The sequence below is a fragment of the Sturnus vulgaris genome, chromosome 16 (genome assembly GCF_052056855.1).
Source record: "Sturnus vulgaris isolate bStuVul1 chromosome 16, bStuVul1.hap1, whole genome shotgun sequence".
In the NCBI taxonomy this organism is placed as follows: domain Eukaryota; kingdom Metazoa; phylum Chordata; class Aves; order Passeriformes; family Sturnidae; genus Sturnus; species Sturnus vulgaris.
The window spans coordinates 4,764,818-4,782,314 of NC_142258.1; the positions used below are offsets into that span (position 1 = coordinate 4,764,818).

General features: G+C 43.3%; 1 protein-coding gene across 8 annotated transcripts in view; it reads left to right on the forward strand.

The window, feature by feature from the left end:
* The window catches only part of MAD1L1 (mitotic arrest deficient 1 like 1), a 346,624-nt gene that overhangs the window by 192,131 nt on the left and 136,996 nt on the right, over positions 1-17,497 (forward strand). For all 8 annotated transcript variants that reach the window (XM_014870221.2, XM_088174320.1, XM_088174318.1 and 5 more), the window contains one exon: positions 6-96. In XM_014870221.2, coding sequence (XP_014725707.2) covers positions 6-96 — 91 coding nt within the window. The remainder of the gene's footprint in view (positions 1-5; positions 97-17,497) is intronic.

Below are 17,497 nucleotides of genomic sequence, written 5' to 3' on the forward strand. Positions count from 1 at the left end.
TCCAGGTTGAAAATCGAGGAGCTGGAAGCTGATCGCAGCAAGCTGGCAGAGGAGAACAGATCTCTGGAAATGAAGCTGGAGAAGCTCACTCTGCAGGTAGGAGTGTGGAGGTCCAGAGCAGCTGGAGAGCCTGGCATGGTCCATGTGCTGTGGCTGTTCTAACAGATGTGCCCAAGTGCTCCCAGCACGGAGCTTCCCTCCCCTCCATCTGGGCAAGGCACCACTGGGCAGCTGTGCTGACTGCACTGTCACACCTGTGTTTCTGACCATGCCATCAGAGAGGGTGGATATCAGATGCAATCACACAGATTCAGTTGTCCTGTTGGATTACTCTATCTAGGACTTCTCTTCTTGGAGCCTTAAAAAGTGGTCCATGTTAAGTAGCTCCACCACTAGAAATTGTCTGTCCCCAAATTCGTTCATGACAAAGTGGGAGCATAGACAGGGCTGATCAGCATGGAGTGGATGGGAAATTTTGAATTTTGTTCGTATTGCTCTCTGCTCTCTGCTCTCTGCTGGTATCAGTGATGGAAGCAGAGACCACCTCAGCAGGCAGGAGCTTTCCAAGGCAGGAACCATCAGTCTGGTGAGGGGATGAGCAGAAGGATGTGAGCTGTGCTCCTTTTGCCACTCTGTGTATTTTGCCTTTTTCCGGTGCTGTCTTCTATGGCAGAAGGTGTTCAGCTTTTCACTCAGGGTAGATCTGTGAAATCTCACACAAAGGCACCTGCAGCAGGTAATGGACTGGCTCTTCAGCTTGTTGTCACCCTAGGAACAGCTTTCCTGTGCAGAGGAAGAGCAGGGGAATTGCTTCAAGCTTTTGTGGTGATTCCTGTTTGAAAGATGCTGGAGCAAACAAGAACCTGAGCCTGTTGGTTCAGTCAAAGCCCACCCTTCTATGAAGAGTGTTCTCTCTTCTTTCTTTTCTCTCTGTTAAGTTGAACAATTTGTCATTGTAGAATTCTATTATCTTAATCTATCTTTCTTTTTAACTTTATTTTTCCTTTTTTTTTTTTTTTTTTGCAAATTGCTTCATGGTAGAAAACCTGCAGGTTTGAAATTACCCAGGTTTCAGCCACACCATTGATGTTATGTTGACACCTCTTAGATGTGAATCAATTTTTTTTTTTTTATTTTTATAACCCATTCCTGGAGACAGGGAAAGTGACAGCTTTGATAAAGCAGGGAGCTAAGAGCTGCTGAGCATCTCTGCTGAGCCATGTTTAGTGTGAAACCTGTCACCCTGCTCTCCTTTAATTGGGTTTCAGTCATCAGAAGGAGATGAAAGCTTTGGGCTGGTGTTTGGATGCTTAGGTCTCCAGTAAACACAGGAGCAGCTTTGGTTTCAGAGCAGATTACAGCTCAGGTCATGGTTAATCTGCCTTCATGGTCTTACAGTGGTTGCTGGCTTCCCAAGAAGGCCTGACCAGAGGAATTCCCTATTTTATTTGTGATATCTCAAAATATCACAAAGATCTGCTGTGTTTGTTCATACAAAGATGAACCAAGTGACTTGAGATGCCAAGTCTTGGATAGCAGGTCTAGGAAAGAGAAATCTTTGAGTTAGTGAGCTGAATTCAGGTAATGATGCTCTTCCATCTCCCTTGCCAAGGCTGAGGACATGGCTTTAACTCCTTATTTAACAGGAGGTAGCTCCTCCTGTCCCTAAAGTCTCACTTTACTTGTGTCTTAGAGGACTTGATGCCTAAAGTAGCTTTTTGAAAGAGAAGGAGTAGAGAGGAAAGCACAAGCACAGGAATATGCCAGCTGAATGCTAAAGTGTCAGTATTGATCCATGTGTGCCCACCTGAATGGCCAAGAACTCCTCAGAGGGAAAAACATCAGCCTTCCCAGTTTTTATTGACCTTGTGAATCAAATACCTCGACAGGCCAAGCTTAAAATTACTCTTTTTATAAACACATTGAAAGAAGGTTTGTTAGAGTGAGAACCTACAAAGTTAAGGATAAGCTTAGAAATTCACCTCTTCTATCAGTGCTGTGCAAATATGCTGAAAATGTCATTATACACTCAGATAAGGTCACTGAAGCATTGCTAGTTTGACATGTTATTTATTCCCACCTCTGAAAGAAATCATGGGGAAATGATGGGTTAAAATAAAGTCTGTATCATGAAGGGGAAAAAAAAGCAAGACAAACTACATACAGAAGTCACAAGGAAGTTTTACTGATCAGGAAGATGACTAAAACTGCAAACATGGGAGAAGCATGGCTTCAAATCAAATAAAGGTGTAAGAGAAGGGGCTGACATTAAACCAGGTAGAATGAAGGTGATTTCTTTATCTGCGGTTCTTTCTTGTAAAATAAAACCTCTGACTCCTGGAATTGTATCTACTAAAGGAAAGACATGTAGGAGGGACAAATTCAAATTCCAAATTAGGAATTTGGAAGAGACAGATTGTAGAATTAAGGCTCTGAGTGCTTGACACTGAACTGAATCTGTTGAGTTCACAAAGTTGTGTTTGGTGCATGAAATCTAGGGAGATACAGCTAATAATTTGATGTCAGTTTGAATGTGTTGAGGTGTAGAAAGGAGTTCAGTTTCAAAAATGTTTATCTCGAAATCACAGAATCATTTAGGTTGAAAAAGACCTCAGATAATTGAATCCAACCTATGACCCAACACCACCAGACCATGGCACCAAATTCCATGTCCAGTGTTTCCTTAAACGCCTCCAGGAATTGCAAATCCACCACTTCCCTGGGCAGCCCATTCCAATGTCTAATCCTCATTTCTGTGGAGAAATTCCTCCTCTCTATCCTTTTGCATCGGAATATTGGCACAGGAACTTTGCTGATTTCTGCACAAAAGCCCATTGTGAGCAAGGGGACCCTGATGGACTGGGCAGAGGGCAAAGGAGCACCTGGAGAGGTGCTTTTGGTGTTTGACTCACACTCCTTGAGCTCAGTATTAGCAGGTGAACTGAGGTGCTGATAGCTCTCCACAGCCTGGTGTATAACATCTGACATCTTCATGTATTCTGTGCTTGTGTGGGGACAGCTTGAATTATGCCTGAAGGCATTTTCCACCTCCACACACCCCATCTTCCAAAACCCCTTGCCTCTTGACACCTAGCTACAGGCTGCATTGATTTTCCTTCACTGGTATAAAGACTTTAGCATGGATATCACTCACTGGCCAGGTCTTTACTGCTAATGAAAACCTCAGATTACAAAAACACAGGAGATGTAGAGTTGTAGAGAAATGACACCCGGTTGAGACTGCCTCCCTGGTGCCCAGGATATTATCTTAAGGAAAACATTTGAAACTGTGGCTCAGGAGAGGGATTCAAATAATATGAAAAGAGTGGGTTTAAACACATAATTTTATCTCATCTCCTCTACCCTTTTTCCTTTCGATGAAGTAGAAAAACATTTCCAGGAAACCTGAGCTGCTACTGCTTCACCCATGGTGGGCAGGCTGAGATTTCAGAGAAAGGCTTGGTTTGTTTCAGTTATCTGAAATATCTGGACCATCTTCCAGAGGTGCTGGTGGAAAAGTGCAGCTCGATGCCAGGAACAAAAGAGACTGATCAAATCAGTGCTTTTTGGGTAAAGTGGGAGGAAAGAGTTGTGAGGAGTGTTCAATTAGCATTTCTTACTGCTAGGAGCCCTGTTTACAGGCAACCAAGCGGATGTGAAGTGTTCCTTATGCAAATACTGCTCTCCTGCTTTTCCTGCTCTCCTCTACTCTTCCAGCTGAAGAAGAGATTCTTCAAGGTTGGCTGCTTCAAGGAAGATTGATTAAAATCAGCTGCAGTTTGACTTAATTGGATCCATATGCTTGGAGAGGGAGCAGGACTAGTTAAAGTCCTCGTAATTAGTTCACAGCTGATTGGTGAGAAAAATGAAACTCCAGTTAGAGTTCAGATAAGTGGATCTGTATGGATAAAAGGCAAATAGCTGGGGTTTTTTTTACACTGAGATGTGTTTGGGCTTGAAAATCACCTCTAGTCCCATAGCCAGGCTGGCAGCCTAATCCCTTTGAGCGTGTGCATGTGTATTTATGAGACTGAATGGAAAGTGTGTGTATTTTCTGGGTTCTTTCTGAGTAAAAAAGAATCACCTGTAGATGCTGGCAGTCAAGAAAACGTGATAGAAAACTGGGAGAGGATCTCAGGAGTAGACAAAACCCAACAAGGGCAGTTTGTGTGTGGGAAAGGGTCATGACTTGACACAAATTCTGGACTGTCCAGCTTTGATTGCCATGTCCCTGCTCACAGTAGTAACTGGTTGTGTTTAGCCCCTGCTAGTCAGTAATAAGACAGCAACACTCTCAAAAATGCAGTATTATTCATACATATTGAAATGATTGATTTTTGCTATTTCAAAGCTCAGAAAGAGCTGACTAACTACATAGTGTGGGGACAGTCATCAGAAAGCTTACCCCAGACAGAAGCTGGAATTTATGTTAAACTTTGCTGTGTAGGATAGAAGGGACTGAATTGCTTATTACAGTGTCCTTGAGGGAAGTGCCTGCTGGGTTTAGTTCCCCAGAAGTGAGAGGCCCATGAATGATAGGAGTGCTGGATATCCAGAGCATTCATGTGTTTCTCTTTCCCCTTATCTCTGCAACCTTTGTGGTTGGGCTGGCCTCCTCCTTCTTTTAGCAATGTGTTTTGAGGGAATAACAAAACATGTGGGAGCTGTACTCCAGGGGAAGGTGGACAGAGAATGTTTCTCCTCTTTAAGCATTAATGACTCATTTTATGATTAGGGCTTTGGCAGCCAGGCAGTGACTAACTTAGAGTTAAGAACCCAAGGCAAAGCTGAGGTCATTTAACAGTCTAACTGTTCATTTTGTGACCAGTGAAGAATGATGAATGAATCGTTTACACTGTTATAAAACTTAAAAGGACATGGTCAACCTTTCAAGGTTCTCTAATTGGCTTCTCAAATGCTCACGAGTCTTCTTCCTGGATTATCCCCATGCCTTCCCTTTTCACAAACTTCCTGCCCTTTTTTTCTTCATCTGTGCATGCTGAGGTCTGTGTTAGCCTCTGTGGCACAGCTGGTCCCTGTTGAAAACCTCACCCAGATAGTTCAGCCTCTTTTTTTTTTTTTTTTTTTTTTTTTCTAGAAGGCTTCATTAGATGGTTCTGGGCAAATCACTTGGCATCTCTTCAGTCAGGTACTATTTTGGCAAGGTGTAGGAACAAATTTGCGTGTACTCCAGAGGGACTTAATTATGAGATGGAATAACTGAGAGCATACAGCAGGAGACCCAGTAAGGAGAAGATGAAGAGAAGTGCAGGTTTGCAGAAGGTTGGATCATATTGTGCTGCCCCACTCATCCAGTGCATCGAGTTCGTGGGAGTGTGTGCAGTGGGTGGGGAACAGAGGGATTTGTGATCCGTTCCACAGGCTCCTGGATTTGATCAGCAATAAGCTCATCTTCTACAGGCAAAGATAATCTTCTAAATTTCACAGGCAGCAGCAGGTCTGCACTGACCTAAGGAAGTGTATCTGCTCAAGTGTATATATAGGCAGAGACCACCCTGGGGATCACTCCACAGTTTTGCTCACAACTTCAACAAAAAATATGTGATAAACAGACATCATGGGTATTAATTTATGACAGATCAGAGTGTGTAATGCTTGCATAAAACAGGGGAGAATATTCACACAGGAAGCTGGCTTTGATTGAAGAAGGGGCCAGTGAGTCTGGTTCTGGGGATGACAACAGCAGTGAAAATGGGATGGCACAGGCAGGGGCAGAGGAGCACCCTGGAGTCACCCAGCATGTCCTGGTGGTTGGCCTGAGCAACACCTGGGCTGTTACACCCCCTTCACTTCAATTATCTCTGGAGCTGGGCAGGAGAAACTAAGTCTGACCTACCCTGCTGTGTGGGTGTCCCTGTGTTCACATCTGCTAAGAGTCTGGGCTGGAGTGGCACCTAAATGAATGGGAGGGAAAAGAGCTTCCCCTGTAATGTGCCCATAAATTGTGCAGAAAGGATCATATGAGTTATTTGGGAAAAAACATTGTGTATCTTGTGCCACGTGGATTAGGTACTGCAGGAAATCCTAGAACTGGTGTAAAATGGAAGGAGTGTAGAACCTGCTGTGATGCAGCCCCTGGGGATTACGTGACACTGAATTAGCTGGGGCTGTGCAAATATTTGTACGTGTTAATTCTAAATACATTGCTGTTATTAGAATTAACAGAAATTAGAAACGTTCCACGGGAGCAGATAGGAGAAGCATAAACATGTCATTTACTTGTAGGTTTGTCATTAGGTGGTTCAAGGAGAAGCTGTTTGATGGCCTTGGTGGCTCCAGTAAATGTGATGTGCAAAGTGGATGTCGAGTGAATCAGGGACACACACAGAACAGACTTGCTAATGTTTGTTAACATCAGGGACCACGAGGGCATGGATTCACATTTGTGCTGGAAAATTTTATCAACATGCCCTTTAAAAAAAATTTTTTAAAGGAATTCATACATTGAATATTAAACACCTGAAGGTCTATAAATTCAACTGCCAGAGCTGCCACCGTATTGTTTATTTCATGCAACACCTTTCTCAGAGTTCTGCAGAAACTGATTAACATTTGCATAATACATTTAACACGAAAATCCAGAATAAATTCATTAATGTTCTCCTGCCACTACCCTTGAAAATATCAGCAGCTGTGTGGCATCACAAAGCTCATTAGACGAGCAGAGGGGGAGGAAGGGCGAGTGCTGGATTTCCTGAACAGCTCTGAAACAGGAAAGGTCAGTGCACTGAGTGTCAGCACCTGAGCAGCAGCACGAGGAGCTCAGAGCAGGCAGGGAGAGCTGGGCCATGGGAAATGTCCTGCAGGAAAAGGTCGCTGTACCACTACACAGGAAACATGAACTTTGGGAGGCTCCATCCATGCTGGAGTAGAAAAACTGAGCACAAAATGCAGATGAGGATGCTGCTACACTAAGGAGGAGGCTGCTCCTACAGCATGTGTGTTCTGCAGGGGCAAGCAGCAGGAAATTGTTCTTCTGTGCTATAAGAAAGCTGGCTTGGAACAAACCTTGGTTTTCTGAACAGGTGTTGCAGAATAAACAGTGATGTTTTAAAAGTTGTGCAAAACTTGGTTGCATGGCACCAGACCACTAAATCTGGGGTGTGTGCACTGCCTTTATGGGAGTGTGGGGGCAGAGACACTGCTCTTGTATGGTAAAAAGGACAACAGTGTACAAAAATTAGTAATTTCAGCTACAACTGCACATTCAAACTTTCAGTTGTGTATTTAAATTCCCACCCAAAAACTTACAATGCATGCCAGTGAAGTAGTGGTAAATAACAACTCCAGAAGGCTCTGTGTGTTTCAGTAATGCCCAGAATCACACTGTAGGTGAAAGCCAAGGTTGATGAGACGGAAACAACCATTTTAAAATGAGACTTCACTTTTAAAGTTCTCTAATCTTACTTATCACACAAAGAAAAAGCAAAGTTTTAGGAAGCTCTAAGAGTGACTGTCCCTTCTTTGTTTTCTCTGTAGTCATTCAGTGGCACAAATTAGTTTTCAATTGTTCTTTCTTCATTTTCTATTCTTTTTCTGCTGCTTTGAATTCTGCTTCCATGTCGCAGAAACAAAACAAAAATGTCCTTTAGACCTGTATAACGCAAATAACGCTTCGCAAGGTTTGTTTACTGAAGCTTTGTGCTTCCTCTCAGACTTTTATGAGTACCATGTCCATGAGTTGCAGCTCTCTCCACGTTAGGCTTTTAGCTTTTCATTACTCATTACCATTTCAGCCTTTGGTTGATGACCCAATTATTTCTGAGTTTTGGATTAAAATGAAGTAATAGGTCACAGTTTGATGCTGCCCTTGTCTTTGCCATTTCTGTTGTGGTCTGGCTTTGTAAAGTCCAAGTTTTCAGTAATATTCTTCAGCAGTTTTATTCTTCTGATAAAGATACATTTTTCCTCTACTACTTGGTATATGTAAAACTTGACACCATCTCTAGGAGACAAAGGGCCAGGATATGTCACCCAGATTATGGAAAATAAATAAATCAGAATTTAATAATGTTTTCTCTGAGTGTGTGATGAGGGGAAGAGGAAAAATCTGCCTGTTTCATGTCACAGTGAAGAGAGGGCAGTGTTTGTAATGATGTTAAGAGATACAGGAGGCAATGGGGAGATGCTGTGAGCTGAGGCACTGGTGGAGGTGGCAGTGTGCATCAGAGAAATACATTTTTGTGTGACCTCTGTCAGGGGGATTCAGGCATGTGAGATGTTGGTATGTTATCTTACATATCCCAGAACTCTTCCCTTTGATCAGACTGACCTACCACCTCTATGACACTTGGAGGCAGAGATTTACATTTAAAAAATGCGTTTTCTCTGAAGAATTTCTTGGAATAGTAGGAAGGAAACTCGACTTGCCTCTGTCACTCAGATGTGGGGCATTGGGCATTCATCTGGCAGTGCAGGCTCGGGGTGTACCCAAGGGGCAAGTGGGGAGAAGTAACACCCCAATAACAGAGCACACCCTGAACACAGATCATTATTCAGGCCCTTCCTAGCCCAAATTTGGCCCAGTTTCCATTTGCTGTTGTTTGACGAGACTTTAAAGAGACATGGATCCAGACAAGTGAGAAAAAAGTAATTGTTTTTGACAGCTTTCCTGGCTAGATTTGAAAGACAGGTAACAGTGGAATGGAAGATGATGCCTAATTTAGGTAGGAAGGCTGTTGTGTTTAAATGAGGATGGACAGTTGGAGTGGCAGGGTAAGTGAAGTGCTGTGAGAAGAGCATCCCCTTTGTATCTTTTTAAAAAACGAGCAGTATCCCATGAGGGGGTTCTGTGTGTTCAGGAGGGGTGTGGAAAGCCCAGGTGTGTTCCGTGCAGGTGGGAGGGCTCCCAGGTGATCCATGCCAGCCTGCTCACCCAGGCATGGGGCTCAGCTCCAGCAGGAACTCTGCTGCTTCCTCTCATCAGCATTTAAACCCCACGTTTCCTAAATGATGCAGCAGCTCTGTGCCTGTTCTTTGCATTTTTGGCAGGACATTTAAAATGAAATAAAAACTCCCTGAAAGCTGTTATGCATGTTGGACATGACAGAAGATGCTCAGTTGAGATTGTGACCTTTCAGAACAAAGACACTGCTTTTGAAAAGAAGGTTCATTGTGCTTCTGGCTCTAGTAAGATGAAAAACTTGAAAAACCAGTAACATGAAGGCTGTGCAGCAAGGATGAGCTCTCCAGAGGTCCTCTTGTGTATTTTTGGTTGTCTTCCAGTGGATACATTCTTTCTCTCTGTGCAGTGCTACCACAATCAGTAGTAATTACAGAAATTTTCTCATTTTTATGAGTGGAGGGATGTGAAAAGCTGTTGACAGCAGACTGCAAAGGAGCTCAGCTGTGGAGCTGCTTTCCCTCTAGATCCATCACAGCCAGAGCTGCTGACCTTAAGGTTATTTCCCAAGGAGTCAGGACTTGCTCAGAGGTCAGTCTGTTCAGTGTGCAAGGAAAAGTGTGATTAGATATGTCTGAGCTCTTATGATTAATATTAACATGGTAGAGCTGCCCGAACATTTAAATACAACACTGGGGAATTAGATTTTTTATATATGTTTGCATATATTAGAATTATTAGAATGAATGTCAATGTATTTAAATGCAGACATGACTTGGTATAGATGGGTGTAAAATAGGAATATCACCTACACTGGCTCAGCAAAATCCAAATGCCAAGTGGTGGCACATAGACAGTAACTTCTACAGCCAAACAGTTTGAGGATTGAATGTCAGTGTCTTCTGACTTTCCTGCTTTTTCAAGGTCTCTGACGTCTTCTGAGTGTGACGCTTCTGTTGACACTGCTTAGAAGATCTGTGTCTGTATCTTGAGATTTTTGTGTGGTCCATTCTCTCAAGCATCCTAGAGAAAAAAAAACCACTGGACATGCTGCAAAAGCAGATCTGTCAGTAAATTCACAGGTGTATTCCTCTTAAGCCTACCCTTTCATCCTTCATATTTTAGTTCCTTGGCTGTTTCGTTCAACTTAATGCTCTTTACTGACGTTTCCTGCTTCCAGGGGATCAAAAATACAGTCTGAGTCCTTTAGATTGTGAGAAAGTTAGAGATGGTGCCCTTCTACTGATTTACTCAATGATAACTTGAAAACTTGTATCTGGGCAAGGCTGCTTCTGAAGTGAATTTGTCTTCAGGCAGGCAGCTCAGGATAATGTTGAATTTGCTGGTTGGAGCCGTTAACTCAAAGCTGTTCAGAATCCAATAGATTGCCCCATAGCCATTCCTCTTATTGTTTCAGTTTATCCACAAATCTCTCTTACTCTTGTAAAATTGAAATGAAGATGAGACGACTGTCCCCATCTGAAAAGATTTCAGTGCTGCTTGAAGTCTCCTTGCACTGGCAGAGAAAACAATTGAGCTTTGAGCTTGAACTGAGAGACAGATAAGATCACCAGGAGATTTCCACAGCAAATGCAGAATATATTCTTTTCTAATGGATTCTTAGTGCTGTCTGGCAAGTAATTGAATTACTTGGGTATGAAGGGAGAGGGGACTGGGTTGAGGCTTTTTGGTGTTTGGTGGGTTTTTTTAAATCTCCCAACTTTCATGAAGATAGGAAGTAAACCATGGTTTCTCTGCATGACACAGGATGTGTGTCAGACGTGGGGGAAGCTAATTAAAGTGTCACCATACGTACATGAGGGTGATGAGGCAGAAAAGACCGATCACTGCCTTCATTCTAAGAATTTGTCTGTGTCCCTGCTTCTCTCTCCTCACTGTTAAATCTGCAAATAATTCATGCTCTGGGGGGTAGGAATGAGGCCACTGGGTAAATCTGGCCTCTCTCTCTCACTGGAGTAAAGCATAAAATAAATTCAATCCATTCTTGCTCTGCTGCAATTCCTAAGGCAGTCTCAATCCAGCTGGGCAGTAGCAGTAGTGCCTGTTCCTGCTGTCCCATCGTAGCCAGCACTGGCACACTCTGCCAGAGGACCAGTGCTAGCAGGGGTTAGCACTGGGGCAACTGGGAGGGTTCCACAGCCAATGTGTTTCAGTGCACAGCATGTGAGGGGACAGAAGCAGAGCAGCATCCGCCTCTTTCCCATCCTTTTGTTTAGAAGTACGAAGTATGTCCTGGAAAACCGAGGGAATGATGGAGAGAGATAATAACTCACCCTTTGGTGTATTCTTTGGAAACACTCAAATTGCCAAGAGGTGGTCCAAGCCTTACAGCCTGCATCATTGAAAACCACTGAACAACAGCAAAATGAAAAAAAGGGGGAAAAAAAAAAAAGATGATCATCAGGGAAATTGCAGATAATTAGAACGTGGAATGATTAACATTAGTCAGTGTACTGCATTGGCAAGGACTGTGCAAGTTGACATGATGGGCCTCTTCCATATCAAACATGCAGTTTTTCAGCATTCAGTTAATAGAGTTCACAGCTGAAACAAGCATTTGGTGCTCATGTAACATTGCACAGTACCTTTCCTCTCCTGTGGCTACTAGAAGGACCTTCTTTTTTTCCCTTTTGAGCCTACTGATACTGAAGGATAAAAGCCACTCTCACCACAGAATTATTCTACATTGTTTTGAATGACAGCTAGACATGAATTCCTGGTCATTTTCTTCCTGTTGTGCCTAATGGAACTTCCCTAGAAAAAAGTCTCTGAAATTTCAGGACAGGGTTTTGGTCTTCTCAAGGAGAGAATACAGGGACTCAGGATATCATATACTGATATTAAAAACAAATACTTTTATAAAGTCTACTTTATAGTTGGGTCAGAAGACCCTCTCATTTTATCATCTTCAATATTTGCAGATTCCTCTTGCCAGCCTTTGTGTGTGGGCCCTTGGATTTGCCAAAACTAACCTGGTGCAAGAAATGAGATTTAACACCAGATTTAATAGCTAATTTTGTAGCCTGATTGAGTTTGGAGCAAAACTTGGAATGCAGAATGACCTCAGTGGTCCCCATCTCTACCAATCATTGCAGACCAGTAAATATTTGTTCTCCTTTGATTACTGCTAACCCCACTCATGTATGGACCTGGGCACTGGATGTTTTGTCTCCCTCCATTTTCCCAGGATCTGCAGTGGTTTTCTGCTTGCTGTGCTTAGACATGGGCTGGTGCCTGGTGTTTGTGCTGGGGCACTTCTGGACACCACAAGCTTTCCCCCACCTCTGCACATGCTGAGATCAGGCACATCCTTCATTGCAGCCGATAAAATCTGCTGGTGTGCTGTGGCAGAAAATCCCTTGATCTCAGTAGTGCTTTTCTTTTTTCTTGTACCCCTTTACTATGTAAATAAACCATCTTTTTTTCTGTAAGATGTTGGAGAGCACAGTGCCCGAGCCCCCCTCTCTGCTCCGTGCACGGCGTGCGGGGCCCTGGGAAAGGAATTGCGGTCACGCAGGTGTGCAGTGAATATGGAGAGGCTGCTTGGTGGGGTTTGTATTTTGTGGATTATTTTCTCGCTCCTCCTGACCCTACCTCAAATGAAATTCCTGCACTTCATCCTTGCTCTGGGCTGGGCAATCAGCAGCTGCAGTCGAGGGCTGTAAGGAGGCAGTGGTGGGGCATACAAAGCAGTTGTGTTAGGACTGAGCAACCAGGACTAATGGGGAGCAAGGCCGGGAGCAGAGACAGAAATATGGCAGAATAAGATTCATTAGGGATCAGATTCAATAACTGTAAAATGATGAGAAGTTTATGATCAAAGGCTTACTTCGAGCATTTTAATGACATAGTCATTTAATCCGTTCAAAGCAGATAGATAAGGAGTTAAGTGAAATCTACAGCAGCTGCCTTTCTGAGCTGTTTATGAACCTGTTCCAGGCTACAGATCACTGTGAAAGGCACAGGATGGATGCTTGCTGTACAAATTGTATAGTATATAACGGGCTACCAGGCTTTACAGGCTGATTTACATATGAGGTCAGTAAAACTTAATGCAAACACTTGTGGTTTGTGTTATTAGTGTGTGTGGTTCCTCGGCTATTTTTAATGTGCATGCTACTAGCAAGAGTACAGAATGAAGGAAAGAGCAGAGTTATTTAAAAACCTTTCTGTGCCAGGATATTTAATTCCCAGTGGGTGTATCTCCTCTGGAAGTAACATCAGTATAGGCTGTTGTGGTGACAAGATTCAGATGGGCTCTGACACTCAAACCACCAGGTCATCAACCATAGGAATTATGCATCTGAAAAAACCCAGGAGGGTCAAGGGGGCACACAAATTCTTTCCCATCCTTTCCTTCTACTGTTGCACTTTTGCCACTCTCTGTCTCTCTTTTGGGGACCCTCGTTGGTTGGTTAACTTCCTTTCCAGCTTTTCTTGACAAGCACTTAAAAACTCTCATGGGACAGTTGGTGGCATTTTGCTGCCTCTGCCTACAGAGTACAGCTCAACTCAGTCCCTCATTCTCACACGCTTTTAGCCTCCTGGACACCACGAATTACAGCTGGAGTGCTGCATGTGCCTGTGGACTGCACCTTTTGCTATTCTCAGGTATTCACTCTCCCCTTCAAAATTCTCCCAACACACACACAGGTTTATAACAGCACTTACAGCTCCTCCATCCCACCTGCTCCTTCCCTTCCCCTGGGTTAAACCCTTGCTCCTGTGCACACACTGCTGTGGAGAAGCAAGCAGAGGGGGCTCTTTCTCTACTCACAGCTCGAGGCTTGTTGAGCTGCTGGAAGCAAAGTAGCTGCTGCTGCTGCATTGTTTAAGGCCATGTTACAGCTTGGCTGTGTGTGATGCAGACACAAGATCAGAGCTGGTATCGAGCTGGTGGGGAACAGGAGAATTTCCCAGGGCTCCAGGCCACCTTGTTTTCTACTTACACGGAAAGTTGCTGTCCTGCAGTGGTATTGATTAGTTTTAAAATAGGGAGGTGATAAATGGAGATTTCAGGTGGTTCTGGTCAATGTGACTGCAAGGGATGGAGCCATTTAAATCGAGTCTGGAATATCTTACCTTACCTCATGCTGGTTTTCCTAGGAGGGATCTGCTTATGGCTAAGAGGAACAGTGTGGTCTCATGGAGGAGCCTTCTCAGCTCTCTTCACTTGTGCTTTGCACAGGAACCACCTGCATCCTCTTCCTCCAGCTCCTCTCCCCCACACCAGCTCCCTCTCTGCTGTGGTGTTTGGGATGCCTGTCACAGCTGCTCAAAGGCTGCTGCACGTCTGAGAGACCAGCCAAGGCTGAAGGTTACAAATCCCTTGCAGCATCCCCTGGCAGCCAGGTTACAGATCAGGGTTTAAGCAACCTTGGGACCACTGTCAATCTGCATGTTCCCATTTCTTGAAAGAGAATTGGAAAATATTTGTCTGCTTTGAAAAGAAGTAAAATTTGTCTCTTGAAATGCTGGCACTCACTAGCAGACAAGTCTCTCATTACTCCACTCCCCTGTTGCTCCCCTGTGTCCCTGTGTTTTTTCAGCTACTGTTCTTTCTCAAGAGCTTAGAGACTGAGCACTTGAGAGTTCACTTGTAGAAAGTAATACACAAAAAACTGGATTTAAATTCATTTTCTGCCTTCAAGTACCTTGTTCTTTGAGGGTGCCTGTTGCACTGTATTTACACATGACTAATTCAGTGGTGATAATGCTTTGGACTAGCAGCAGCTGCCCAGATGAGAACTGGCAGTGCAGCACAGTGACTTACCACAATAAGAATAGTGTTCCACCCCTAACCCTATGTCAGGAGCACTGGAACAAGTTTTTAATCTCTTGAATGCAAAGGTTGTCTGTGGTAGCACAAAAGCCATCCTGACAAGCCCAAATTAGCAATAAGGTTGTTGTAAGCAAAAAATTCAGGACTTAGACTCTCTTCTTCAGTTATTTATAAATATTTGGTCAAGTAAGCTTATGTGTGGAAAATCAAAACCTCCATATAAATGAGGAGAAGAGGCAGGAGAGAAAGCTCAGCAGCAGCAAGAGGAAGATGGTGCCAAAGCAGAGCTGGGGATGTGTCTGGGTTATTGACAGTGCACAGATCTGGCAGGCAGGAGGTGATGCCACTTCCAGCTGTTGTGGGTGTGACTGAGTCTAAGCGGCAACTGTGGAATCTGTAGATAATACCCTGAAATGTGGTCAGTTGTGCTGTGAAGGTGATGCTCAGGCCCTTGGCCACAGCAGTCCCTGTTGGCACGGTGTGGTTTGGACATCACAGAGGGAAACAATTCTGAAAGAAAAAGGTTTTGCAGTAACACATTTGCTTTGAGCATTTATTGCACCTGTCCAAATCTATCAGGTTCAGTCCATTGTCAGATTCTGGCACAGTTAAGTTTGCCTGGAACAGCTCTGGACTTCTTTGGGCACAGCTGGCTCATCTTCACAGAGGTTGCAGGGACTGCCCAGCCTGGTAACCCAAAATTTGCTGACCATCTCACCTGGCAGAGCAGCAGTTCTTTGCCTGGTAGTATTCCATTTTTTTTTTTTTTTCCATAGGAGACTATCTCATTTAACAGCTTTTGAGAGAGGCAAACACATTTGTGTGTGGTTTAACTTAATATACAGGCTGCAGAGCTGAAGTGAAGGCACTGATCAGTTCTTACAGTTGAGATAACATTCAGAAAACAAATTAGAGTTTGCGGTTGGTACGGATCCAGGCAGAATTCATAAAATTGAATAGTATTTTCGAGTTGAATGTGGACAAACTTATTATGGATCCAGAGAAACCAGGCATGTATTGAGGAGCTAAGAGATTTGTGATTTTTTTTTTCTTATTAGTATAGAGAAGCAACCGTGTTATGGTCTCCTGTAGGGCATTTGTAATGTGGGTTAGAGTTACTGGCAGTGGCAAGGAGGTAGTTGGGGGATGCACAGCCTGAGTGAGGGTAGTGGGTTGGATTTTATCTGTTGTAGAAGACCAGTGTGCAGCTGGCTGGTGAAGCTGGTTTTCCCAGTGTGGCAGCTCATGATGTTCCAGGTCTTTCCTGAGGGCAGAACCATAAATTTTTATCTGTCTGACACTGTGCTTGAGGCACATGAAGAACCACTGTCATACTGTTGTTACTGTGAGTCGTGCATGCTGGAGCAGAAATAATATGGCATTACAGGGGGAAATTGTGCTTTTTCAAGGTGTTTGCTTTTCTGCTGCCCTTGCACTCTGCAGTCCTTCAGGTGCCTCCCCAAAAGTGCTCAAGACTTGGTGCCCTCCCTTCAGAAGGCAGATGTGGGAGATGAGTGGGAGACTGGCAGCTGGATATTGGGTGGAAATGTGAGAAATAGTTTGTTAAAGCTTTGGCTTTAATGAAGGTGAACACGTGTGCAGAATGGTTATTTTACAAAGAATGTGTACACCTGGCCAGGGGTGTTGCAGATAGAGATGTGTTTGTGGTTTGTGACTTGCAGAGCTTCCACATCTCTGTCCATCTTTGTTTCTCTCTTCATCATCTCTCAGAAAAGTAGTTCTTAAATTGACTTTACTCCCTTTAAATGAGGATGGAGGCTCCCTAATGTAAGGCCTGGGGATCAAGAAAGATGGCAGGTGACAAATCTGTTTCCATTCTCTGATTTTTTGCACTCTTAATCACCAAATAACCCTTGTAATTTTCCAATGAGCTGGATTAAATCTGTATGGGTGAGCATCCACATGTTCAAGTTGTCATTACGACTGTGAGAAAGACATTTCCTTCAGGGAGAAAAAAAGCACAATGTCAGTGGCTGGGTCTTAAGTATCATTCTGATTTTCCATCACCTGAGGATTTGAGCAGCCTTGCCGCTCTGGAATATTGAAATGAACATAGATTTGAAAGTATTTTTATATTTAGAGGCATGGATTCTAATATAATTTCTCTACAAATTAAAACTCTCCTTGAAAAAGATTAAACTGTCAGTGATAACATCTAAGTTCTTGTTATGTCTAAGAGGAATAAATGCTGAAGTTACAGAATTGTCTGGAGGCTTATAAAGTAAGAGAGGGAATTAATGATATGAGAGAGAATGGATAAAAGTATTGGATAACACTTTTTTTTTTGAATTAGAGGAAGTGGGATGAGTTGAATTAAGAGGTTTACGGCCAAAAAGAATACCCATTACTCTGATATAACACAAAAATACAGTTTTAAGAGAAATCTGCCCAGTGACTTGTGGTTGCTCCATAGACTCTTTTTAATAAGATATCAAGTATTGATTTAAAGACACTAAGTAACAGACAATGTATTGGTTTCCCTGGTTAGCCATCCCTATTAAAAATATATATTATTTCCATTTCACTGGCTTCACCATGAAGTGAAGCTATCGGGTTCTCTCCATGCTTTTGTTTGCTACATTAAAGAACCATTTAGTGTCAGATTTCCACCGAAAACCCAGATCAAATTGCTTCTGCCTTCTCCATAGCAAATGAAATAGTTTGATTTCCATTAATTTCTCAGTGGAAGATATGTTTTTTCAGACCATGAGTCATTAAGGCAAATCTTCTCACCACTTTCCTTAATTTTCAACAGCACCCTCACCTCTGCACACCTCACCTGGGTGTGTTATCACTGCAGGGGTCTCATC